This window comes from Gymnoscopelus braueri (assembly GCF_963280865.1).
Source record: "Gymnoscopelus braueri genome assembly, contig: SCAFFOLD_55, whole genome shotgun sequence".
Lineage (NCBI taxonomy): Eukaryota > Metazoa > Chordata > Actinopteri > Myctophiformes > Myctophidae > Gymnoscopelus > Gymnoscopelus braueri.
Genome location: NW_027660884.1, coordinates 422521 through 450020, shown reverse-complemented (window position 1 = coordinate 450020; position 27500 = coordinate 422521). Strand labels below are relative to the sequence as shown.

Here is a 27500-nt window from a genome sequence, read left to right as displayed (position 1 = left end):
ATACAGAGACAGTGTAGTGTCTCAGTAAACTATAGGATCATAGAATACAGAGACAGTGTAGTGTCTCAGTAAACTATAGGATTATAGAATACATAGACAGTGTAGTGTCTCAGTAAACTATAGGATCATAGAATACAGAGACAGTGTAGTGTCTCAGTAAACTATAGGATCATAGAATACATAGACAGTGTAGTGTCTCAGTAAACTATAGGATCATAGAATACAGAGACAGTGTAGTGTCTCAGTAAACTATAGGATTATAGAATACATAGACAGTGTAGTGTCTCAGTAAACTATAGGATCATAGAATACAGAGACAGTGTAGTGTCTCAGTAAACTATAGGATCATAGAATACAGAGACAGTGTAGTGTCTCAGTAAACTATAGGATTATAGAATACATAGACAGTGTAGTGGACTCCCGCGGACCCCCTGGGAGTCTTGGTACCCCCGTGAAACATCGCAGACCCCATCGGCTGTTTTTTTTTTTCATGAAGAATGATCGTTTTTCCCCTTCAGCCAATTGCAGTGCATTTTTGCCACCTCCGCGACTAATGTGACACAACAGGACTTTTGAGATGGCCATGCCCAAAATAGGTTGCCTTATTCGGATACATGTGTGTGACTGGCCGCCCCTGCCGGTTCTCTGAATTTTTATTTTTAAATAGGCTCTGTCATGATTAATTGACCACATATATGAAGTGAAACAACCAAATTCTATCCAAACGATATCTTATAAGTAAATTCCGTGCCTCAAAGAAGAACTTTGAGAGCTTTGTGAAGTTCTAAAACAGCTGAGAGAAGTGCGGAGAAAACTGCCCAGAGAAACAATGGTTGCCGTTCGTGTTTGGTCGGCTGCACTCGGAGCCATTCGGGCTCACTCGAACTCGCCACCTGATTGGCCAACTTTTGCTGTCAATCACAGAACGATGAGCGACGACGCTGATAGGCTCGGAGAGTGAGGTTGGGTTGCCATGTCCAGGTGTTGTAAGCGTGAAGTGGGTGTAAATTGGTTAGAGAAAGTGCGTCGACGCATGCGCAGTGCGCAGCTTTGTGTTTTTTCATGAAGCTGGTTGCTTGTTGCTCGCGCACAATCTGGCAACAGCGGTGAAAGACATGCGCAGTGCGCATTAGTTGACAAACGTGACAAACTTGTGACTAACTTTTGGCAAACTTTCACGTGCGCGCATGCGCCTTTACAAACATTCCACGTCGGCGCGTGCGCCTTATCTCGGATTGTATTATAGGATATATATATTTTTAGCACATAGCATCCCTTTCTGGTAGGAGCATTAGCTGAATATTAGCCGATCTACAAGCCCACAACGCGTTGTGGGCTTGTAGATCGTCTATTTTTTTCGTTAAAAAAAAGAGGTTTCGTTCAGATGAGCAGATGTTATGAGCACACAAAGTGCGTCATGGTCCGCTTGTTTCACGGATGTGGCAACTCCTGCGCTTGTTGCGCGCACACACAAAAACTAAAACACTAAAAACATTATTATAAACTAGACTAATAAACAGCTGACATTTGGGGAAAGTGAAAAACGGGCTTCGCACCGAGTGCCGCCCTACGAGCTTGTAGATCTGCTATTTTTTGAAAAAAATGTTTGCAAATGTTTGAATAAATATGTTTTTTAATGCGAATGTTTTTAACTCAAATCTTTGCTTCTGGGGGGATTCTACAAATGTCTTCTAAATCCTAAATGTTCTTTAAACTGTGTTTTATGTTGCTATAATATCAGTGCTTCTCAAACTTTTCTTATGTCAAGGACCACCCAAAATATTGTTCCAGGCCCCCCCCCCCCCCCGTAAAAATGTTCTCTTTAAAGAACTATACATATTCAAAGATTTGCGCTATGAGCTTATAGATCTGCTATTTTTGAACAGCCAAAGTATACAATAATTTAATGGTCAAAGCTTTGGTTACACAGATGCATTTCCGGTCTTAATGGGTTAAAACAGGTCTTAATGGGTTAAAACAGGTCTTAATGGGTTAAACCAGGTCGTAATGGGTTAAAACAGGTCTTAATGGGTTAAACCAGGTCGTAATGGGTTAAAACAGGTCTTAATGGGTTAAACCAGGTCGTAATGGGTTAAAACAGGTCTTAATGGGTTAAACCAGGTCTTAATGGGTTAAAAACCAAACTGATGCCAGAAGAAGTCTGATTGGAAAGAAAGAGATGATAAAGTTTTATTCATATCTGTCCTACTTTACACACACACACACACACACACACACACACACACACACACACACACACACACACACGTCTGTCTGTCTGTCTGTCTGTCTGTCTGTCTGTCTGTCTGTCTGTCTCTCTGTCTGTCTGTCTACTCTGAGTGTAGTCAGTGTACAAATATAAATACCACACACACACACACACACACACACACACACACAGTCAGTGTGTGTGTGTGTGTGTGTGTGTGTGTGTGTGTGTGTGTGTGTGTGTGTGTGTGTGTGTGTGTGTGTGTGTGTGTGTGTGTGTGTGTGTGTGTGTGTGTGTCATGATGCTTAATGAGGGGAGAGGAAAAAAAACATATTTCAAGAGAGTTTTGAGGAAATAAATATATTCATCTGTGAAAAATAAATGAGAAAAAGTGTGAAGAAGGAAGAATTAATGAGCCAGAATCAAAAGGGCAAAAAAACCCATGATTCATTCATTTATTTATTTATTTATCAGTCCAGTCACGAAGCCTTTCCTAAAATACTGCCTTAAAGCAGAGACACATTATAATGACTTTTTATATATTTATTTAACTCTGTAACACTGCTGTTATAAAGTATAAAACATTACTTATATATTACATATATATATATATATATATATATATATATATATATATATATAAAACATTACTTATATATTACATATATATTTTATATATGTATTTAACTCTGTAACACTGCTGTTATAAAATATAAAACATTACTTATATATTACATATATATATATATATATATATATATATATATAAAACATTACTTAGGGAGCATATATAATAATATAGTTATTATTGATAAACAAAACTAAATGATTACACTTTAAAGGTATAGAGCTGGGATCCAGCCGGAACCGGATCCAACATTGAGGATTTTGGAGATCTGGTATTTGGACTTAATGTCTGATTTACACTTATAATACCTGTGGTTCTATAACCTTTTTAAAAGGATCACCATAACTCTGAGAGTGTACAAATAGAACCAAATGGACCCGCGCTATGAGCTTGTAGATCAGCTATTTTTTTAAACGAACATTTTTAACACTTTTCTTTTTCCCCTAAATTTTTATCCCGCGGTTTTTGTAACAATTTTTTTTTCACCCAGTGCCAATTTTCTAAGTGATCCTGGGCCCTACACCAGCCCTACACCAGCCCTACACCAGCCCTACAACAGCCCTACACCAGCCCTACAACAGCCCTACACCAGCCCTACACCAGCCCTACACCAGCCCTACACCAGAAGAAGCTGGTTGCTTGTTGCTCGCGCACAATCTGGCAACAGCGGTGAAAGACATGCGCAGTGCGCATTAGTTGACAAACGTGACAAACTTGTGACTAACTTTTGGCAAACTTTCACGTGCGCGCATGCGCCTTTACACACACACACACACACACACACACACACACTGTGTACACACAGAGTGTGTGTGTGTGTGTGTGTGTGCGCACACACACACACACACACACACACACACACACACACACACACACACACACACACAGTGAGTACACAGCTCTGAGGAGATCATATTTACACCTTTCAGGGTTACAGAGAGTTCACATGGAACCTAATCTCTGAAGAACAGATTAGAATCTGTCAGGAGCCTCGTTCAGAACCTGTACATTGGCTACAAGTGGGCGGGCCTTCAGATCAGGAAGCAGGCCACGCTTTACCCAATCAAATGTAGTGGGCGGGATTTACCTGTCTGCGGCTCGTTCCCTACTGGAAACCAACCCAAACTCATTTAACAATAGCGTCCTCGGAGCCGACAAAACCACAGAAAGTTAGTAACATTTTAACTTGTTCTTCCATCATAGAAACAAGTGGGCTTATAACCAAAACCATCCATGTTCTTTGGGAGAAATTGGTGTTAGTGTTCCCCTGTCAGGTGATAAGAAGCTACGTCCTACCGGGGAAACTCCTCCCTGTCAGGTGATAAGAAGCTACGTCCTACCGGGGAAACTCCCCCCTGTCAGGTGATAAGAAGCCATGTCCTACCAGGGAAACTCCTCCCTGTCAGGTGATAAGAAGCTACGTCCTACCAGGGAAACTCCTCCCTGTCAGGTGATAAGAAGCTACGTCCTACCGGGGAAACTCCCCCCTGTCAGGTGATAAGAAGCTACGTCCTACCAGGGAAACTCCTCCCTGTCAGGTGATAAGAAGCTACGTCCTACCAGGGAAACTCCTCCCTGTCAGGTGATAAGAAGCTACGTCCTACCAGGGAAACTCCTCCCTGTCAGGTGATAAGAAGCTACGTCCTACCAGGGAAACTCCTCCCTGTCAGGTGATAAGAAGCTACATCCTACCAGGGAAACTCCCCCCTGTCAGGTGATAAGAAGCTACATCCTACCGGGGAAACTCCTCCCTGTCAGGTGATAAGAAGCTACGTCCTACTGGGGAAACTCCTCCCTGACAGGTGATAAGAAGCTACGTCCTACCGGGGAAACTCCTCCCTGTCAGGTGATAAGAAGCTACGTCCTACTGGGGAAACTCCTCCCTGACAGGTGATAAGAAGCTACGTCCTACCGGGGAAACTCCTCCCTGTCAGGTGATAAGAAGCTACATCCTACTGGGGAAACTCCTCCCTGTCAGGTGATAAGAAGCTACGTCCTACCGGGGAAACTCCTCCCTGTCAGGTGATAAGAAGCTACGTCCTACCGGGGAAACTCCTCCCTGTCAGGTGATAAGAAGCTACATCCTACCGGGGAAACTCCTCCCTGTCAGGTGATAAGAAGCGGCCTGCTCACTCCTCATGCATTGAAGGAAGCATGAGCTCAGTTCTAGGCTCTCCCCAGGCTGGCAGAGGGAGAGTAGCGCCCAGGATTACATAGGCAATTGGCAATGGGTGAAAAAATGGGTTGCAACATCGTGGGATTAAAATTTGATTAAAAACAATATAATAATGCCACACGTTTACAAGCATAAGAGTTGAAAGTTGAATAAGAAACACGGTAAGAGCTACTGTAGTGTCCTCCTGCTACTGTACCCTGGACGCCACCACACGTCTACAATCTAACTTGTTAAACACACTACATTAATAAACTCACCAAGAGTAAGTAAACTATTTACGGACTGTAGTTTTCACATTGAGCTTAGAGCCATGTTTATTTCTGCTTTAAAAAATATAAAATCTATCTGGCAGTGAATGGATTAGAACTACCAACACCAGAGCTCCAGCTGCTTGTCTGCATATATAAAGATATAAGATATAAAATAAATAACAATAATATAACAATCCACGTTAATGTACAGTGGTCAGATAGTGGTTTAATATTAGAATATTATAATATTGGAATATTCTGTGAATGCCCTGAAACACGCCCCTTTCATACAAACATGGTGTTCATTTTGTTGACTAAAACTTTGACACTTTGGTCTTAACCCAACTTTTTATTTTATTTTAAAGCAAACATTTTTAACTCAAATCTTTGCTTCAGTGTAATTCTACAAATGTCTTCTAAATCCTAACAGTTAAACAAAAAACAAATGTTGCTATAATAGCAGCGGTTCTAAAACTTTTTCTTGTCAAGGACCACCAACATGATATGTATTTGGCTGTTTTTTGTTCCAGGGACCCCCCAGTAGCAAAGATTTGAGTTAAAAAATACAAAGATACACTCAAAATAGCCAAAGAAATCATAAAATGTCACGATGATGCGTTCCCGGCTCTTAATGGGTTAATCCAGATCTAGTGGGTAAAAGCTAAAACCTATCATCAGCCTAAACAATATGATATTAAAACATAAATAATCTGTACATTTAAACTATACACACTACAGCAGGGGTGGGCCACTGTGTAGATGGTGAGGGCCACAACATGTCCTCACTCACTCTGGGGGGCCGCATTGTTTATCGACAGGACATAGGGTCGTCAGGGCTACGGCTGAGGTGGAGTGAGACCTCGTATAGTGTGTGTGTGTGTGTGTGTGTGTGCCCTAGTGTGTGTGTGTGTGTGTGTGTGTGTGTGTGTGTGTGTGTGTGTGTGTGTGTGTGTGTGTGTGTGTGCATGTGTGCGCGTGCGTTTGTGCGTGCGTGCGTGTGTACACACCTACAGGCATGTGTGTAACTGAGGCAGTGTGTTTGTTGGCAGCATGGATGCAGAGGAGGAGAAATCACAGCTGTTTGTTTTCTGGAATCCAGCAGATGCTGAGTGTGTGTGTGTGTGTGTGTGTGTGTGTGTGTGTACCTCTTCAGGTTGAGCAGGGCCCAGGGTATACCGGTGGGGGTTTTGAACGCAGCGAGCAGCTTCTCTCCTAATTCTATCGCCTTCCTGGCAAACACCTGCAGAGAGAGAGACACACACACACACACACACACACACACACACACACACACACACACACACACACACACACACACACACACACACACACACACACACACACACACACACACACACACAGAGAGAGAGAGAGAGATGTCATCACAGCATATCTTTGCAACAGTGTTATTTTCATCGACTAAAACTATGAGGAAAATGTAGTTTCATTAGTGTCATTGTAACAACCAGAATGGAACAGAGCCTTCATTAGTATCATTGTAACAACCAGAATGGAACAGAGCCTTCATTAGTATCATTGTAACAACCAGAATGGAACAGAGCCTTCATTAGTGTCATTGTAACAACCAGAATGGAACAGAGCCTTCATTAGTATCATTGTAACAACCAGAATGGAACAGAGCCTTCATTAGTGTCATTGTAACAACCAGAATGGAACAGAGCCTTCATTAGTGTCATTGTAACAACCAGAATGGAACAGAGCCTTCATTAGTATCATTGTAACAACCAGAATGGAACAGAGCCTTCATTAGTGTCATTGTAACAACCAGAATGGAACAGAGCCTTCATTAGTATCATTGTAACAACCAGAATGGAACAGAGCCTTCATTAGTATCATTGATAGGAAGTAAGGAAGAGGACCACTTTCTTTCCAACTGAACAGGTACCCGTTGGGTATGCTAAACTCATTGTACCCGTTTTCTGTCCGTCTGTGTCCCATGTATGCCCATATATGGAGATATCTGGGGTGCTGATTACAGAGCAGAGGAGGGAAATGTAAACATTCTCTGTGCAAAATAACAAACCATTTAAATCACTTCAAGTTCTACTTGAAGTGATGAACAGAAAACATCCCCATATTTTCAGATGTTATCGGATATCTCTCTGTCTGTCTGTCTCTCTCTCCCTCTCTCTCTGTCTTTCCCTGTCTCCCTCCCTCCCATGTCCGTCCGTCCGTCTCTCTCCGTCCCTCTCTCTCTCTCTCTCTAACGGTGGGACCTCTAATGTAATGGGTTCAGACCTAACGTAATGTACTCACTGTGTGTGTGTGTGTGTGTGTGTGTGTGTGTGTGTGTGTGTGTGTGTGTGTGTGTGTGTGTGTGTGTGTGTGTGTGTGTGTGTGTGTGTGTGTGTGTGTGTGTGTGTGTGTGTGTGTGTGCGCGCGCGCGTGTGTGTGATGAATGTCTTTAATAACAGGAGGGACATTCAGGGGGGACAGATTAAACCCCTCAGGGACATAAATTAAACCCTGAGACCACCAAGGTCACTAAGCTACCAGTCAACAAGTTTTAATAACACACACACACACACACACACACACACACACACACACACACACACACACACACACACACACACACACACACACACACACACACACACACACACACACACACACACACACACACACACACACACACACACACAGCAGAATGTGTAAATGTTGACATTGATAATTACGTTTCAGGGGTGGCTGCACCCGTGGCTATAGTGTGTGTGTGTGTGTGTGTGTGTGTGTGTGTGTGTGTGTGTGTGTGTGTGTGTGTGTGTGTGTGTGTGTAGATAACACAGGAGTGATGTAACTCTGATGATGTAGAGGACACTATATTTCCACACTCACTCCAGAGGAACACATACTGTCTCTTTTTTCGTAAATTATTCGCCATTCTAGTCACAAAAGTAGCACAAGCTACTGAGCTTGTAGATCTGCTATTTCTGCTATTTTTGAATCCTGAATTATTTTTTGGTATTTTTGAAATGGAATCCTGAAAAGTAATATATGTATTTAATTTCAAATGCATTTATTTATACTTATGTTAACTCTATGAACTTAAATACAAATACATTGGACATAAAAAAGACAACAGAATGTTAATACTAGTCATTAAGCTACTAATATAGACTGAAGTCATTAAAGTGGGTCATGTTTGTATGTTTAGAATCATAACAGCTGAAATCAATAATATATCATTATTCTGATATTAACCTGCAGGCTGCATTAAGTTGCTCATGTATGAGATAAAGTATATCGCCCCCATCAGGTATGAACCCAAAACCCTTCCTTTTTATCATTACGTCTATAAAGATTATTATTTTTTTAAATAGTGATAAAAGCAGATCTACAAGCTCACATCGTGTCACATCGCGCTGTGAGCTTGTAGATCTGCTATGGGCACTGATTTATGAAGGTATTTAAACAGTTGAACATACAAGGTTTCTGCCCGACAGAAATATTAGTTTCAGACAGAATTGATTTAGAATGTTGATGTAGTTCTAGTTTAAGTCTTTTGAATAAAATGACTTAGTTTTAATCACATTTTATTTTAGTCATTGAAATGTTTTAGTTTTAGTCGACTAAATCTACAGTGAATCAGCGAGACACCAGATCTCTTCTCCACTAGTCTTAGTTCTACTGGATCTCTTCTCCTCTAGTCTTAGTTCTACTGGATCTCTTCTCCTCTAGTCTTAGTTCTACTGGATCTCTTCTCCTCTAGTCTTAGTTCTACTGGATCTCTTCTCCTCTAGTCTTAGTTCTACTGGATCTCTTCTCCTCTAGTCTTAGTTCTACTGGATCTCTTCTCCTCTAGTCTTAGTTCTACTGGATCTCTTCTCCTCTAGTCTTAGTTCTACTGGATCTCTTCCTGACATTTTAGTCTAGTTTTTATTTGTTGACATAGTTGTCAATAGTATGTATTACTGATGAATTGAGTACAATGTAAACCAGACCCCTGGGCCTTTTTATGTTATAAAAAGTATCTTAGCAATACCTTTGGTTGTAATAAAGTATTCAATCAATTAATCAATCAATCAACATTGAGGCCAGACAGACAGACAGACAGACAGACAGACAGGCAGACAGGTGGGGGGGAGGAAGACAGGTTGTTCTATTTCCTGAAGAACAGACAGCACCGTGTTTACCCTTCACAATGTCAGCACGCGCGCACACACACACACACACACACACACACACACACACACACACTAGTGTTCTATCAGGTTATGTGAGTAAAATGACCTGATTGTGTGTCTCTCCAGATTTCGACAAGTTTGTTGTGTTCCAGTGTGTGTGTGTGTGTGTGTGTGTGTGTGTGTGTGTGTGTGTGTGTGTGTGTGTGTGTGTGTGTGTGTGTGCGCGAACACGTGCGTGTTGCTGGACAGCTCTCTAACTAAGACAAATGTTCCAGTCAGGAGGGGAGGGGAGGGGGCCCTTTTGCCCCCCCCCCCCCCTCGCCCCCCCCCCCACACGCACGTGCATGCAAACGCACACGCAAGCACACATACACACACAAATACACACACACACAGCCTAGTACTTCATTGACTAAACAGACTCAGTTGCAGAACAGAGCATCACATCTCTTCATGTCAAATAAAGCTCAAGCTCTGTCACAATGTTATAACATGTCTTCTATCATGTTATAAATGATACTCTAAAGGTCATAGTGTGTCCCACATGTCTCTATCATGTTATAAATGATACTCTAAAGGTCATAGTGTGTCTCACATGTCTCTATCATGTTATAAATGATACTCTAAAGGTCATAGTGTGTCCTACATGTCTCTATCATGTTATAAATGATACTCTAAAGGTCATAGTGTGTCCTACATGTCTCTATCATGTTATAAATGATACTCTAAAGGTCATAGTGTGTCCTACATGTCTCTATCATGTTATAAATGATACTCTAAAGGTCATAGTGTGTCTCACATGTCTCTATCATGTTATAAATGATACTCTAAAGGTCATAGTGTGTCCTACATGTCTCTATCATGTTATAAATGATACTCTAAAGGTCATAGTGTGTCCCACATGTCTCTATCATGTTATAAATGATACTCTAAAGGTCATAGTGTGTCTCACATGTCTCTATCATGTTATAAATGATACTCTAAAGGTCATAGTGTGTCCCACATGTCTCTATCATGTTATAAATGAGACTCTAAAGGTCATAGTGTGTCTCACATGTCTCTATCATGTTATAAATGATACTCTAAAGGTCATAGTGTGACTCACATGTCTCTATCATGTTATAAATGATACTCTAAAGGTCATAGTGTGTCCCACATGTCTCTATCATGTTATAAATGATACTCTAAAGGTCATATAAATGATACTCTAAAGGTCATAGTGTGTCCCACATGTCTCTATCATGTTATAAATGATACTCTAAAGGTCATAGTGTGTCCCACATGTCTCTATCATGTTATAAATGAGAAGTAAAAACCTTCAGTGTAAGAGATGAACAAATAATACATTTTAGGACGGACGGCGCGGGCCAGATGAAAGCTGCCTATGGGCCACGATTGGCCCCCGGACTGGACTTTGGGCGCTCAAGCAGCCAGCTGCGGATGCATCTGGATGTGGAGGATTAGAGCCTCTAGACCAGGGGTTTTCAACTGATTTTGACCCAGGGACCACCATCCTGACTAAGAGCAACCTGTGGACCACCACTATTGTGCGTGGCAGGTCCATCATAGACCCACCCCACACCATAGTGGTGGGGGGGGTTCATGCACCACAGGGAGCTGGAGAAAATAGCTATAATATCAATATAATATCTAATAAAATACAGTGATTTAGTTTGAATATGATGGAATATGATTAAGGATGACTGTGATTATGGTAAGCTCACATTTCATATCACACACACACACACACACACACACACACACACACACACACACACACACACACACACCATACAGTAAGAACTCCTGTAAGTTATTCAAAAGTGGCCAGGGACCACCTGCAATACCCTCGCGGACCACCAGTGGTCCTTGGACCACGGGTTGAAAACCCCTGCTCTAGACCGCTTCTCAAAGGTTCTTTACAGAAACCTTCATTAACCTGCAGCAACACTTCACAACATAACACACTCCATATCCATGTAGACAGCTGTCACCACACACACACACACACACACACACACATTCGTAAAAAGGGTATGCATGCATGTGTGCGCATGTGTGTATGTGTGATCGAGCGCGTGTGTGCGTGTGTGAGAGCGTGCATGTGTGTGGGCCTGTGTGTGTGTGTGTGTGTGTGTGAGAGAGTGTGTGTGTGTTTATTAGTGATGACTCGGCAGCAGTTTGACAGTCAGCTCTTTTGATTGTGTTTTTATGGAAATGAGAGCAGAGGAATTTATACATACGTAGGAAAACTGACACACACACACACACACACACACACACACACACACACACACACACACACACACACACACACACACACACACACACACACACACACACACACACACACACACACCTCATTCGGAAAGTTACAGAGAACCAGAGGAAGTCAGGATTGGTTGAGGAGGATGTTAATGTTTTAAAAAGACACTCGGGGCTCCGCCTGCATGACACTGGGGGCTCCGCCTCCATGACACTGGGGGCTCCGCCTCCATGACACTGGGGGCTCCGCCTCCAGGACACTGGGGGCTCCGCCTCCATGACACTGGGGGCTCCGCCTCCAGGACACTGGGGGCTCCGCCTGCATGACACTGGGGGCTCCGCCTCCATGACACTGGGGGCTCCGCCTCCAGGACACTGGGGGCTCCGCCTGCATGACACTGGGGGCTCCGCCTCCATGACACTGGGGGCTCCGCCTCCAGGACACTGGGGGCTCCGCCTCCATGACACTGGGGGCTCCGCCTCCATGACACTGGGGGCTCCGCCTGCATGACACTGGGGGCTCCGCCTCCATGACACTGGGGGCTCCGCCTCCAGGACACTGGGGGCTCCGCCTCCATGACACTGGGGGCTCCGCCTGCATGACACTGGGGGCTCCGCCTCCATGACACTGGGGGCTCCGCCTCCATGACACTGGGGGCTCCGCCTCCATGACACTGGGGGCTCCGCCTCCATGACACAGGGGGCTCCGCCTCCATGACACAGGGGGCTCCGCCTCCACGACACTGGGGGCTCCGCCTCCACGACACAGGGGGCTCCGCCTCCACGACACAGGGGGCTCCGCCTCCACGACACAGGGGGCTCCGCCTCCACGACACAGGGGGCTCCGCCTCCACGACACAGGGGGCTCCGCCTCCACGACACAGGGGGCTCCGCCTCCACGACACTGGGGGCTCCGCCTCCATGACACTGGGGGCTCCGCCTCCATGACACAGGGGGCTCCGCCTCCATGACACAGGGGGCTCCGCCTGCATGACACTGGGGGCTCCGCCTCCATGACACTGGGGGCTCCGCCTCCATGACACTGGGGGCTCCGCCTCCATGACACAGGGGGCTCCGCCTGCATGACACTGGGGGCTCCGCCTCCATGACACTGGGGGCTCCGCCTCCATGACACTGGGGGCTCCGCCTCCAGGACACTGGGGGCTCCGCCTCCATGACACTGGGGGCTCCGCCTCCATGACACTGGGGGCTCCGCCTCCATGACACTGGGGGCTCCGCCTCCATGACACTGGGGGCTCCGCCTGCATGACACTGGGGGCTCCGCCTCCATGACACAGGGGGCTCCGCCTCCATGACACAGGGGGCTCCGCCTCCATGACACAGGGGGCTCCGCCTGCATGACACTGGGGGCTCCGCCTCCATGACACTGGGGGCTCCGCCTCCATGACACAGGGGGCTCCGCCTCCATGACACTGGGGGCTCCGCCTCCATGACACTGGGGGCTCCGCCTCCATGACACTGGGGGCTCCGCCTCCATGACACTGGGGGCTCCGCCTCCATGACACAGGGGGCTCCGCCTCCATGACACTGGGGGCTCCGCCTCCAGGACACTGGGGGCTCCGCCTCCATGACACTGGGGGCTCCGCCTCCATGACACAGGGGGCTCCGCCTCCATGACACTGGGGGCTCCGCCTCCATGACACTGGGGGCTCCGCCTCCATGACACAGGGGGCTCCGCCTCCATGACACAGGGGGCTCCGCCTCCATGACACTGGGGGCTCCGCCTCCATGACACTGGGGGCTCCGCCTCCATGACACTGGGGGCTCCGCCTCCATGACACTGGGGGCTCCGCCTCCATGACACAGGGGGCTCCGCCTCCATGACACAGGGGGCTCCGCCTCCATGACACTGGGGGCTCCGCCTCCATGACACAGGGGGCTCCGCCTCCATGACACAGGGGGCTCCGCCTCCATGACACTGGGGGCTCCGCCTCCATGACACAGGGGGCTCCGCCTCCATGACACAGGGGGCTCCGCCTCCATGACACAGGGGGCTCCGCCTCCATGACACTGGGGGCTCCGCCTCCATGACACAGGGGGCTCCGCCTGCATGACACTGGGGGCTCCGCCTCCAGGACACAGGGGGCTCCGCCTCCATGACACTGGGGGCTCCGCCTCCATGACACTGGGGGCTCCGCCTCCATGACACTGGGGGCTCCGCCTCCATGACACAGGGGGCTCCGCCTGCATGACACTGGGGGCTCCGCCTCCAGGACACAGGGGGCTCCGCCTCCATGACACTGGGGGCTCCGCCTCCAGGACACAGGGGGCTCCGCCTCCATGACACTGGGGGCTCCGCCTCCATGACACTGGGGGCTCCGCCTCCATGACACAGGGGGCTCCGCCTCCATGACACTGGGGGCTCCGCCTCCATGACACTGGGGGCTCCGCCTCCATGACACTGGGGGCTCCGCCTCCATGACACTGGGGGCTCCGCCTGCATGACACTGGGGGCTCCGCCTCCATGACACTGGGGGCTCCGCCTCCATGACACTGGGGGCTCCGCCTCCATGACACTGGGGGCTCCGCCTCCATGACACAGGGGGCTCCGCCTCCATGACACTGGGGGCTCCGCCTCCATGACACAGGGGGCTCCGCCTCCATGACACTGCGGGCTCCGCCTCCATGACACTGGGGGCTCCGCCTCCATGACACTGGGGGCTCCGCCTCCATGACACTGGGGGCTCCGCCTCCATGACACAGGGGGCTCCGCCTCCATGACACTGGGGGCTCCGCCTCCATGACACTGGGGGCTCCGCCTCCATGACACAGGGGGCTCCGCCTCCATGACACTGGGGGCTCCGCCTCCATGACACAGGGGGCTCCGCCTGCATGACACTGGGGGCTCCGCCTCCATGACACTGGGGGCTCCGCCTCCATGACACTGGGGGCTCCGCCTCCAGGACACTGGGGGCTCCGCCTCCATGACACTGGGGGCTCCGCCTGCATGACACTGGGGGCTCCGCCTCCATGACACTGGGGGCTCCGCCTCCATGACACAGGGGGCTCCGCCTGCATGACACTGGGGGCTCCGCCTCCATGACACTGGGGGCTCCGCCTCCATGACACAGGGGGCTCCGCCTCCATGACACTGGGGGCTCCGCCTCCATGACACAGGGGGCTCCGCCTCCATGACACTGGGGGCTCCGCCTCCATGACACTGGGGGCTCCGCCTCCATGACACTGGGGGCTCCGCCTGCATGACACTGGGGGCTCCGCCTCCATGACACAGGGGGCTCCGCCTCCATGACACTGGGGGCTCCGCCTCCATGACACTGGGGGCTCCGCCTCCATGACACTGGGGGCTCCGCCTCCATGACACAGGGGGCTCCGCCTCCATGACACAGGGGGCTCCGCCTCCATGACACTGGGGGCTCCGCCTCCATGACACAGGGGGCTCCGCCTCCATGACACAGGGGGCTCCGCCTCCATGACACTGGGGGCTCCGCCTCCATGACACAGGGGGCTCCGCCTCCATGACACAGGGGGCTCCGCCTCCATGACACAGGGGGCTCCGCCTCCATGACACTGGGGGCTCCGCCTCCATGACACTGGGGGCTCCGCCTCCAGGACACTGGGGGCTCCGCCTCCATGACACTGGGGGCTCCGCCTCCATGACACAGGGGGCTCCGCCTCCATGACACTGGGGGCTCCGCCTCCATGACACTGGGGGCTCCGCCTCCATGACACTGGGGGCTCCGCCTCCATGACACTGGGGGCTCCGCCTGCATGACACTGGGGGCTCCGCCTCCATGACACTGGGGGCTCCGCCTCCATGACACTGGGGGCTCCGCCTCCATGACACTGGGGGCTCCGCCTCCATGACACTGGGGGCTCCGCCTCCATGACACAGGGGGCTCCGCCTCCATGACACTGGGGGCTCCGCCTCCATGACACTGGGGGCTCCGCCTCCATGACACAGGGGGCTCCGCCTCCATGACACTGCGGGCTCCGCCTCCATGACACTGGGGGCTCCGCCTCCATGACACTGGGGGCTCCGCCTCCATGACACTGGGGGCTCCGCCTCCATGACACTGGGGGCTCCGCCTCCATGACACAGGGGGCTCCGCCTCCATGACACAGGGGGCTCCGCCTCCATGACACTGGGGGCTCCGCCTCCATGACACTGGGGGCTCCGCCTCCATGACACAGGGGGCTCCGCCTCCATGACACTGGGGGCTCCGCCTCCATGACACTGGGGGCTCCGCCTCCATGACACTGGGGGCTCCGCCTCCATGACACTGGGGGCTCCGCCTCCATGACACTGGGGGCTCCGCCTCCATGACACTGGGGGCTCCGCCTCCATGACACTGGGGGCTCCGCCTGCATGACACTGGGGGCTCCGCCTCCATGACACAGGGGGCTCCGCCTCCATGACACAGGGGGCTCCGCCTCCATGACACAGGGGGCTCCGCCTCCATGACACTGGGGGCTCCGCCTCCATGACACTGGGGGCTCCGCCTCCATGACACTGGGGGCTCCGCCTCCATGACAGTGGGGGCTCCGCCTCCATGACACAGGGGGCTCCGCCTCCATGACACAGGGGGCTCCGCCTCCATGACACAGGGGGCTCCGCCTCCATGACACTGGGGGCTCCGCCTCCATGACACAGGGGGCTCCGCCTCCATGACACTGGGGGCTCCGCCTCCATGACACTGGGGGCTCCGCCTCCATGACACAGGGGGCTCCGCCTCCATGACACTGGGGGCTCCGCCTCCATGACACAGGGGGCTCCGCCTGCATGACACTGGGGGCTCCGCCTCCATGACACTGGGGGCTCCGCCTCCATGACACTGGGGGCTCCGCCTCCAGGACACTGGGGGCTCCGCCTCCATGACACTGGGGGCTCCGCCTGCATGACACTGGGGGCTCCGCCTCCATGACACTGGGGGCTCCGCCTCCATGACACAGGGGGCTCCGCCTGCATGACACTGGGGGCTCCGCCTCCATGACACTGGGGGCTCCGCCTCCATGACACAGGGGGCTCCGCCTCCATGACACTGGGGGCTCCGCCTCCATGACACTGGGGGCTCCGCCTCCATGACACAGGGGGCTCCGCCTCCATGACACTGGGGGCTCCGCCTCCATGACACTGGGGGCTCCGCCTCCATGACACTGGGGGCTCCGCCTGCATGACACTGGGGGCTCCGCCTCCATGACACAGGGGGCTCCGCCTCCATGACACTGGGGGCTCCGCCTCCATGACACTGGGGGCTCCGCCTCCATGACACTGGGGGCTCCGCCTGCATGACACTGGGGGCTCCGCCTCCATGACACAGGGGGCTCCGCCTCCATGACACAGGGGGCTCCGCCTCCATGACACTGGGGGCTCCGCCTCCATGACACAGGGGGCTCCGCCTCCATGACACAGGGGGCTCCGCCTCCATGACACTGGGGGCTCCGCCTCCATGACACAGGGGGCTCCGCCTCCATGACACAGGGGGCTCCGCCTCCATGACACAGGGGGCTCCGCCTCCATGACACTGGGGGCTCCGCCTCCATGACACTGGGGGCTCCGCCTCCAGGACACTGGGGGCTCCGCCTCCATGACACTGGGGGCTCCGCCTCCATGACACAGGGGGCTCCGCCTCCATGACACTGGGGGCTCCGCCTCCATGACACTGGGGGCTCCGCCTCCATGACACTGGGGGCTCCGCCTCCATGACACTGGGGGCTCCGCCTGCATGACACTGGGGGCTCCGCCTCCATGACACTGGGGGCTCCGCCTCCATGACACTGGGGGCTCCGCCTCCATGACACTGGGGGCTCCGCCTCCATGACACTGGGGGCTCCGCCTCCATGACACAGGGGGCTCCGCCTCCATGACACTGGGGGCTCCGCCTCCATGACACTGGGGGCTCCGCCTCCATGACACAGGGGGCTCCGCCTCCATGACACTGCGGGCTCCGCCTCCATGACACTGGGGGCTCCGCCTCCATGACACTGGGGGCTCCGCCTCCATGACACTGGGGGCTCCGCCTCCATGACACTGGGGGCTCCGCCTCCATGACACAGGGGGCTCCGCCTCCATGACACTGTGTATCCTCATCAGTATGCGTACAGGAAGAGCCGCTCCACGGATGACGCAATATCCTCCGTGGTCCATGTGGTCCAAACCCATCTGGAGACTAACACTCCTCTGAAGGAGTCAGTGTTTTTTACATTCTTTTTTCATTTATTTAATTGATTTTTTTTATTGTATTTAATTTTTTTCATTTTCCCCAAAAAATATTACAAATAAATGAAAAAAGTCATTGAAAAAACACCGTCTCCTCACGTATTAGGAGGACAATATGAGTCACCAGAACCAAGGACGGTGTTTCTGATGAATCTAACATGTTTAAAATGGAGTTTGAAGTTACAAAGGGGTTTGTATAGGAAGGGGGCGTGTCTGATAACATATATATCAAATATCTAAATACTGAATCAAGTAACTTATAAACTGTCCGGGGTGTTCCCAAGAGCCTGATAGATGATAAAATGACCCACATTTGTTTTGAAAGTAAAATATCCCTTAAAGACGCTGACCCCGTCTTAGCGGTAAGCGGTGAGTCTTTTTAAGTCAAGGTGCATAATAGCAGATACCACATTGCGCCCTAATTAACATATGGACACTCCCCCAAGTCTTAAATATGCTGGCAAGTCTTATTCCTTAAGTGTTTGCGTTCAGCACAACTTGCAAAATAGGGATTGCGCATAAGATGGTTATCACCTAATTATCACCTAATTATCACCGAAGATGTGGATTTAAGACGTGCATAATAGGGCCTAGCTGCTAGCAGCAAGCTACTAGCCAGCTAGCTACTAGCAGCAAGCTACTAGCCAGCTAGCTACTAGCAGCAAGCTACTAGCAGCTAGCTACTAGCAGCTAGCTTCTAGCCTCTGCTGATGGCCAATGGCAGCATACATCCTCACATCTCATGTTGTTACCACAGAGGTTACAACTAATACTAATTATACAACCAGGAGAGAGGAGAGGAGAGGAGAGGAGAGGAGAGGAGAGGAGAGGAGAGGAGAGGAGAGGAGAGGAGAGGAGAGAATAGAGGAAGAGGAGAGGAAGAGGAGAGGAGAGGAGAGGAGAGGAGAGGAGAGAATAGAGGAAGAGGAGAGAGGAGAGGAGAGGAGAGGAGAGGAGAGGAGAGGAGAGGAGAGGAGAGGAGAGGAGAGGAGAGAATAGAGGAAGAGGAGAGAGGAGAGGAAGAGAAGAGAGGAGAGGATATACCAGGTAAACAATGGACCTACTGTATCATCTGTGTAAACAACATCTAAATAAATAACATAATGTACATTCACTGTTATAGAGCTATATGTCTGCATGTCAGTCATATGTTGGTCAGTCACTGTATCAATGAAGTCTCTCTCTCGTGGGCGTGCGGTGCAGTGTTTTTTCATCATTCCATCTAGAGCCTGCCTGCCTGCCTGCCTGCCTGCCTGCCTGCCTGCCTGCCTGCCTGCCTGCCTGCCTGTCTGTCTGTCTGTCTGTCTGGATGTTAAAAGGCAGATAGCTCTTACTGTATTTCCTGTACTTCTTTCACTCATGAAAATTTCATCAAAAAGGAACTCAAGACTCTTTGAAAGTGGAGGACAGCCAGACAGACAGGCAGGCAGACAGACAAGCAGACAGACAGACAGGCAGACAGACAGTGTTAAAATTGTGAAGTGTCAAAAAAAGTGTCAACATTTATAATTTCGTCAACAAATAAAAACTAGACTCAAATGTTAGGGAGGGACAAAACATACATTATACAACAGGTAAGCAATCTGATTGGTTGAAATAGCTATCTAGCCGTGCTTCAAACCAGCATGATAGCACAGGCCTAATCACATTAATAAATCACTCCGCACTGCAGTCCGCTCCTGATTAGACCATATATGGCACAGCTGTGCTGTGTCGTCACGCTGTCCCACGGTAGGAAAATAAACAGACAGTAGCCTGACCCACCGCCGCCACAAATCGCCTAAAATCCTATAATAAAAGGAATAACTGGAAAAAAGTGTAAAAAAGTAAAATTACTCCCATTTCGTTAACAGTCCAGTGCATGTTATACTTTATCGTACGAAGGTATCGCACGGTGAAAATAGCCGATCTACAAGTTCACAACGCGTCGCCATCGCGACGCGTTGTCAGCTTGTAGATCAGTTATTTTGGCCACGTGACATGGTCGTACGACGGAGCATATAGCCTACTGGAATCAGCTGTGTTGATGAGACGGTGCCTCAGAGCGCTGCTACAGGGACTATTTAATGTCTCAGTCAAATAAACTCTTCTCTTTACAGGGAAACGGATAATAGTGAAAAAAAAATTATTATGAATTGCCCGCCAATATGAATACATTTGTATGTGTTTTGTTTGGTAACTGTTGTATAATCGCAATATTACACTCGAGGGTGTGCTTTACCTACATTATTGGCACTTCTGTGATGCTTGCGGAACTCGGCTACGCCTCGTTCCTGACCGCATCACGGGCGTGCCAATAATGACGGTAAAGCACACCCTCTCGTGCAATATTGCTTAATTAAACAATTAACACATACAGTGCCAAGATCGCATCGATGCGTTCTTTCAAATCCAACGCTTGAGTGCCAGGATTCCAAAGAACGCATTGATGCGTTCTTTTGAATTTTCCTTGTTTAATCTGTGATCGCACGGTCCTGTTTATTTCTCATCAACACTTTCGTTTTCCACTTACGTCACACTCACCCGGAGCCGGATGTAAAAAAATAATAATCATTTCCGGGTCACATTGTTTTTCTCCGGTGATTTTCGGCCAGAATAAGGAAAAACAAGTTTTTTCACACGGTATAAAAAACGAACGGACAGCTCAACTTCTATTTTCTTTGGTCCGGGTGACTAACAGTCATCGTCGTAGTGTATCACATCGTTTTCAGGCCGATCAGCGGATCAGGGATTGTCGAAAACGTCACATCCTGTGAATGACCGGATATGACGTGGGCCTGTTTGGGAGGGGGCGAGCAAGGTGATCAATGTTTGGATGTGCTGCTCTCTACTGGTGGAACTGTCGTAGGTGCTTGACATCACAATCAGAGAATTTATTTGAATGAAAAATTACAAAACAAAAAAAATAAAAAAACACGCAAATTGTTGGCACAGGGGTGAGTACATTATGAATAAACTCTGGCAGTCAATGTGTTAAGACTAATGCATGACAATCCCCTCCCCTTATTATTATTCTATTAGTATTCATGTTGGAAAGATGTGAACGACGTCTTCACTGTCTGAGGATTACCTGATCTACTGCTGGTCCTCACACACACACACAGTGTGGTATAAGTCATTCCTGCTGCGTAGCATTTGATCCTGTGAACAAATCGATGTTGGCCAGCGGGGGCAGCGCAGCGCAGTGAGCAGAATGGATAAAAAGGTCTCTCGCACGCACGCACGCACGCACGCACGCACGCACGCACGCACGCACACACACACACACACACACACACACACACACACACACACACACACACACACACACACACACACACACACACACACACACACACACACACACACACACACACACACACACACACACACACACACACACACACACACACACACACACACACACACACACACAGCTTTCTCCTGCTGTTTTCTGATCGACTACAAACGGTGTTGAAGTATCCTCTGGAATATTCTTGCTTTCTGTTGCTTTTATTCATTTATTTATGTGATTGATTTCAGCTCTATAGACGTCTATTTTAGTAGATCTGAAATGTTCTATGAGTCGACTTTTAGTGGATTAAATATTATGAGATTTAGTCGACAGCATTTTATGTTGGCGGTGCCGTGATTTTCTATTCCATTTTATTAAAGTGTCAAATCACAAGTTGTCTCAAGACACTTTACATGTAGAGCAGAGACCCCACAGTCCATCCTGAACAACAAGACACTTTACATGTAGAGCAGAGACCCCACAGTCCATCCTGAACAACAAGACACTTTACATGTAGAGCAGAGACCCCACAGTCCATCCTGAACAACAAGACACTTTACATGTAGAGCAGAGACCCCACAGTCCATCCTGAACAACAAGACACTTTACATGTAGAGCAGAGACCCCACAGTCCATCCTGAGCAACAAGACACTTTACATGTAGAGCAGAGACCCCACAGTCCATCCTGAACAACAAGACACTTTACATGTAGAGCAGAGACCCCACAGTCCTACCCGTGATGGCACCGCAATGCCTGATTTTCACTTATGTAGCTGTGTGCCGAAAATAATAGGCGATCTACAAGCTCACATGGTGTGCGTTGTGAGCTTGTGCGTTGTGAGCGTTGTGGGTCTGTGGCAAACATAAGGATCCATTTAGTTTGGCTTCATCATTTCATCAACTAGAATCCCATCTGAATGACAGAATGTTTAAACATGAAGGTTCACATCATGGCTTTTCTCTGTCGCGTCCGTGTAGAAATAACACCACTTATTTAACCCATGAAGACCGGGAACACATCTGTGTGTGTCATTTTAAGATGTCTCTGGCTAATCAAAAATAGCAGATCTACAAGCGCGACTGAATGCCGCGCTACAAGCTTGTAGATCTGCTATTCTTTTTTTAAATTGTGAAAACTTGTGCAAATCTTTGAATATGTATTTTTAAAGCAAACATTTGTACATGTTGAGATGGGGGTCCACGGCCAAATACATTTCTAAACATGATTTCTAAATCCTAACAGTATGTTGCTGTGTCAAACCCAAAATGATATGTATTTGGCCGCGGACCCCCATCTCAAACTATGTTGTTCCAGGGAGCCTTAGAGAACAGAACAGAGTTAGCAGACCTCTTAATGGAGGCAGAACTAAACTGTCAACTCTGCAAAAACAAATACTGAAGCAAAACAATGAAAAAATAAAACAATAAATAAAACAAGCTTAAATCCCAGGAGACACTTTGATGCAAAACTAAAGGAAACACATTTGGCAGAAGAAGAAAAAGAAGAGACACAGAAAATGGATCTATGCTATAGATCTTTATACAGATGTGTGTTCCAAGGACACACACACACACACACACACACACACACACACACACACACACACACACACACACACACACACACACACACACACACACACACACACACACACACACACACACACACACACAGTTTGCCAGAGGCTGTGTGTTCATGGTCTGAAACTGTGTTCATTTACTCGACTAAAACTAAGATGTTTGATGGTAAATGTTGGTCGACCACCTTTTATCACTGATGAAAACGACATAAAAACTAAGTTATGATGTTATATGATATGATATATATATGATATTATGACGACTAGAACTATGACTAAACATACTGACTAGAACTATGACTAAACATAATGACAAGTTCATCAACTAAATAAAAACTAGACTAAACTGCCAGTGAGGGACTAGTGGAGAAGAGATCCAGTAGATCTAAGGGCAGGTACACACTGTAGGACTTTTAAAGATACACACTGTAGGGCAGGTACACACTGTAGGACTTTTAAAGTGGTCGGGGGGTCGTCTGATCGTTGAGCCTTACACACTGCAGGAGTTTATCTCTTGAAATGGGCTGTCATCAGCGTTGTGGTTTTCACCCTATAGATTGAACCCCGACCAGGGATCACACACTGTAGGATAGTTCACTAGGTGATTCACTATGATGTTCAGTCTGGGACACAGCAGGGATCACACACTGTAGGATAGTTCACTAGGTGATTCACTATGATGTTCAGTCTGGGACACAGCAGGGATCACACACTGTAGGATAGTTCACTAGGTGATTCACTATGATGTTCAGTCTGGGACACAGCTGAATATCTAACCAGCTAGATATTTCAAAACGGTCGGAAAGCCGTCGCAGAGCGGATGGTCGCGGCCAGATCGTCTCGCTGAGCCTTTCACACACAGCGAGCATTGTCTCGCCGATCAAAGGCCGAATTGCGTCAGATCGGGAGGTTTTGTCGGCGAGCGCCCAAAAAAAGTCGCGGACAGCATAGTCGGACCAAATATCCTGCAGTGTGTACCTGCCTTTAGACTAGTGGAGAAGAGATCCAGTAGAACTAAGAAACAAGTCATTTCATGCTTGGTTTAGTGTGTCACGCTCGGAAAATAGCAGATCTACAAGCTCACAACATGTTCTGAGCTTGTAGATCGGCATTTTCTTTGTGTAGATACAAATCAGGCATTACGACGCCATCACGGCCCGCCAAGATATGTTTTTTGTAGACTTATTGAACTGTAGATTTAGTCGACAAAAATCTTCTAAATGGAATTGTATTCAAAAGACTAACAACTAAAACCACATGAACCCTGTGTAAGTCCACCAGCTTTGAGATAAACGTGTTCAGTTAGAACAAAGCCCACTATAGCAGCACAGCTCTCCTTCAGCAGTGTGTTAGCATGCTAGCATTAGCTGTGTTAGCATGCTAGCATTAGCTGCTTTATGTTGGGATTCAAACCGACAACTCAGGAGGAGAAGCAGGAAGGAAAGCATTCTCTGTCATCTCTATCTCACAGCTTCCTCTGTTCAGGAAGATCCGTTACCACAAACGATCCCATTTAACACTTTCACTGCCATTGACCGAGATCTCCGTCAATTAAAAATAAATTTAAATCATGGTTATAGAAATTACACTAGAGGGCGCTCTTTGCCAACCTATGAATGATCCCTTGACTGCGAGAGAAGGCTAGAAGCCTATGTTATGAGATTAAGAAAAACACAGATTTCTTTTTTTTTTGTTTCGAGTCATATTCAACTGCCGATAAGAACATAATGGACGATCGCGGTTCAAATGTTTTTGGTCCAGTGGATAGAAGAAACCCCCCCCCCCCCCCCCCCAGGGAGCCTTTCTTTACATCATGTTCACATGGTGACTTCCATGGCTCTCTGTGGATCGTCAATATAAAGGTAAAAGTGCTGGTACTGGCGGATTAATTAATTAATTAATACCCGGCAGTGAATGTGTTAACTCATTCAGTGCCAATGACATAAAAAAATAATTGCAAACTGTGCCAGCCAAATATACATAGTAAAAAAAAGTGCTCAGGAGCCGAGATACAGCCTTTTACAGTAATAAGTTAAACAAGAAGTGAATGGAGCAGCACATCTTCAAATGATGATATCTTGGGTTCTGAACGTTTTTTTTTTCTTTTCTTTTTTTTAAACACGTCAAACACGTCATTGGCACGTTGCGCCATTGCGGTAAAACACCTGAAACACGTCAATGGCACTCAATGAGTTAACAGCGTTAGTTCAAGGCACCGACCTCTGCCTAGGCCCAGACAGACAGACAGACAGACAGACAGACAGACAGACAGACAGACAGACAGACACCTACCTCTTTCCCAGACAGGTAATATGCAGACAGCAGTCCTCCGACGAAACGGATGTTCACCTCAAATACCGACACCTCCGTGTTCTAGAGAGACAGACAGACAGACAGACAGACAGACAGACAGACAGACAGACAGACAGACAGACAGACAGACAGACAGACAGACAGACAGACAGACAGACAGACAGACAGACGGTGTAATCAGTATCATGTGTAATTGTGTATCAGTCACATTATGTACACAGTAAAGGAGGCGTGTTAAATATGTTCTATATAATAGTCTAGATATCTATAGTCATCAATATGTCCGTAGTACACAAACACATGCGTCCAGGGCAAAGACCAGGTCTTGTCCGTGGCAAATTTTAGATTGTCTTTCTTACACAGCATCAGTGTCGTTCCCACCAATTACATTTAGGACAGGAGAGATTAATGTTTTGCAACTGATATTATGGTTGATATTATGGTTATATATGGTATAACTCATTGTTATATTATGGTTATATATGGTATAACTCATTGTTATATTATGGTTATATATGGTATAACTCATTGTTATATTATGGTTATATATGGTATAACTCATTGTTATATTATGGTTATATATGGTATAACTCATTGTTATATTATGGTTATATATGGTATAACTCATTGTTATATTATGGTTATATATGGTATAACTCATTGTTATATTATGGTTATATATGGTATAACTCATTGTTATATTATGGTTATATATGGTATAACTCATTGTTATATTATGGTTATATATGGTATAACTCATTGTTATATTATGGTTATATATGGTATAACTCATTGTTATATTATGGTTATATATGGTATAACTCATTGTTATATTATGGTTATATATGGTATAACTCATTGTTATATTATGGTTATATATGGTATAACTCATTGTTATATTATGGTTATATATGGTATAACTCATTGTTCATGTCTGTGTCAAAAATGGAATGTTGACCAAAACGTAACGCCACAAGCCAGCATGGTGATGACCCCTGATTGGAAGTGATGGCAGACATGATGAAAACACTGGAACACTATAAACTATCTGTGTGTGTGTGTGTGTGTGTGTGTGTGTGTGTGTGTGTGTGTGTGTGTGTGTGTGTGTGTGTGTGTGTGTGTGTGTGTGTGTGTGTGTGTGGGTGTGTGTGTGTGTGTGTGTGGACCACAGTCCAACACAAACACATCAACCAGTGGACGTAGCGGAATCTTCTTCAGTTAAACAGAGACAGAACTGAAGTCATTTGTTTGTAGAGCCAAGGAAGAGCTGTTCAATATTTATGTTCTATATTATAATAATATTTATGAATCTGTGGCCCGAGCCATGTATCAGTGGCTCAGTGCAGATCAGCGTTGTGGAGGGTCTCACAGATCACCAGATCTCCAAGCACAGCCTTACAAACAGAGTAAAAGTAAACTCACTGCATCTCACATGCTCTTACAGTAAATAAGTACTGAGATCCACACAGTTATCCACATCTCTCACATGGTAAATGGTACATTTATAAAGCGCTTTTAGCCAAAGTGCCATTGTGCATTACACACACACACACACACACACCCCCCCCCCCCCCCCCCCCGATGGAGGAGGAAACCATGCAAGGCACCAAACTGCTCATCAGGAGTAATAAGGGGTTCAGTGTCTTGCTCAAGGACACTTCAACACTAACTCTGGGGGAGCCCGGGATCGAACCATCCGGCCGCTCTGCCCCTGAGCCACTGCCGCCCGTCTCTAACAACCACACAGTTATCTACTGGCCTAAATATCCCATGTATGTGTTTAAAGGGCGAAGGGCTGGCTTCTTTTGGGCTCGTTTTCATAGACCTGGTTGCTTGTTTCTCTCGCAAAATCTATCAACTCTGGCGTTTCTCTCTGTGTTGGTGTTTCTGAGGGACCTCAGTGTGAACGCTGCTTGCAATCCAACCAGCTTTAACTCACTGACTCAATCCAACCATGTATTAACTCACTGACTCAATCCAACCATGTATTAACTCACTGACTCAATCCAACCAGCTTTAACTCACTGACTCAATCCAACCATGTATTAACTCACTGACTCAATCCAACCATGCTTTAACTCACTGACTCAATCCAACCAGCTTTAACTCACTGACTCAATCCAACCATGTATTAACTCACTGACTCAATCCAACCATGTATTAACTCACTGACTCAATCCAACCATGTATTAACTCACTGACTCAATCCAACCAGCTTTAACTCACTGACTCAATCCAACCATGTATTAACTCACTGACTCAATCCAACCATGCTTTAACTCACTGACTCAATCCAACCATGTATTAACTCACTGACTCAATCCAACCATGCTTTAACTCACTGACTCAATCCAACCAGCTTTAACTCACTGACTCAATCCAACCATGTATTAACTCACTGACTCAATCCAACCATGTATTAACTCACTGACTCAATCCAACCATGCTTTAACTCA

The 27500-nt window shown here is 47.9% G+C and overlaps 1 protein-coding gene across 1 annotated transcript in view; it reads right to left on the bottom strand.

Annotated features, from left to right (window-relative positions):
* The window catches only part of LOC308081094 (mannosyl-oligosaccharide 1,2-alpha-mannosidase IA-like), a 63858-nt gene that overhangs the window by 21456 nt on the left and 14902 nt on the right, over window positions 1–27500 (bottom strand). The window contains exons 2-3 of the mRNA XM_080457491.1: window positions 25024–25104; window positions 6410–6504 (exon numbers count right to left, since the gene is read on the bottom strand). Of these exons, the coding sequence (XP_080313617.1) occupies window positions 6410–6504; window positions 25024–25104 (176 nt within the window). The remainder of the gene's footprint in view (window positions 1–6409; window positions 6505–25023; window positions 25105–27500) is intronic.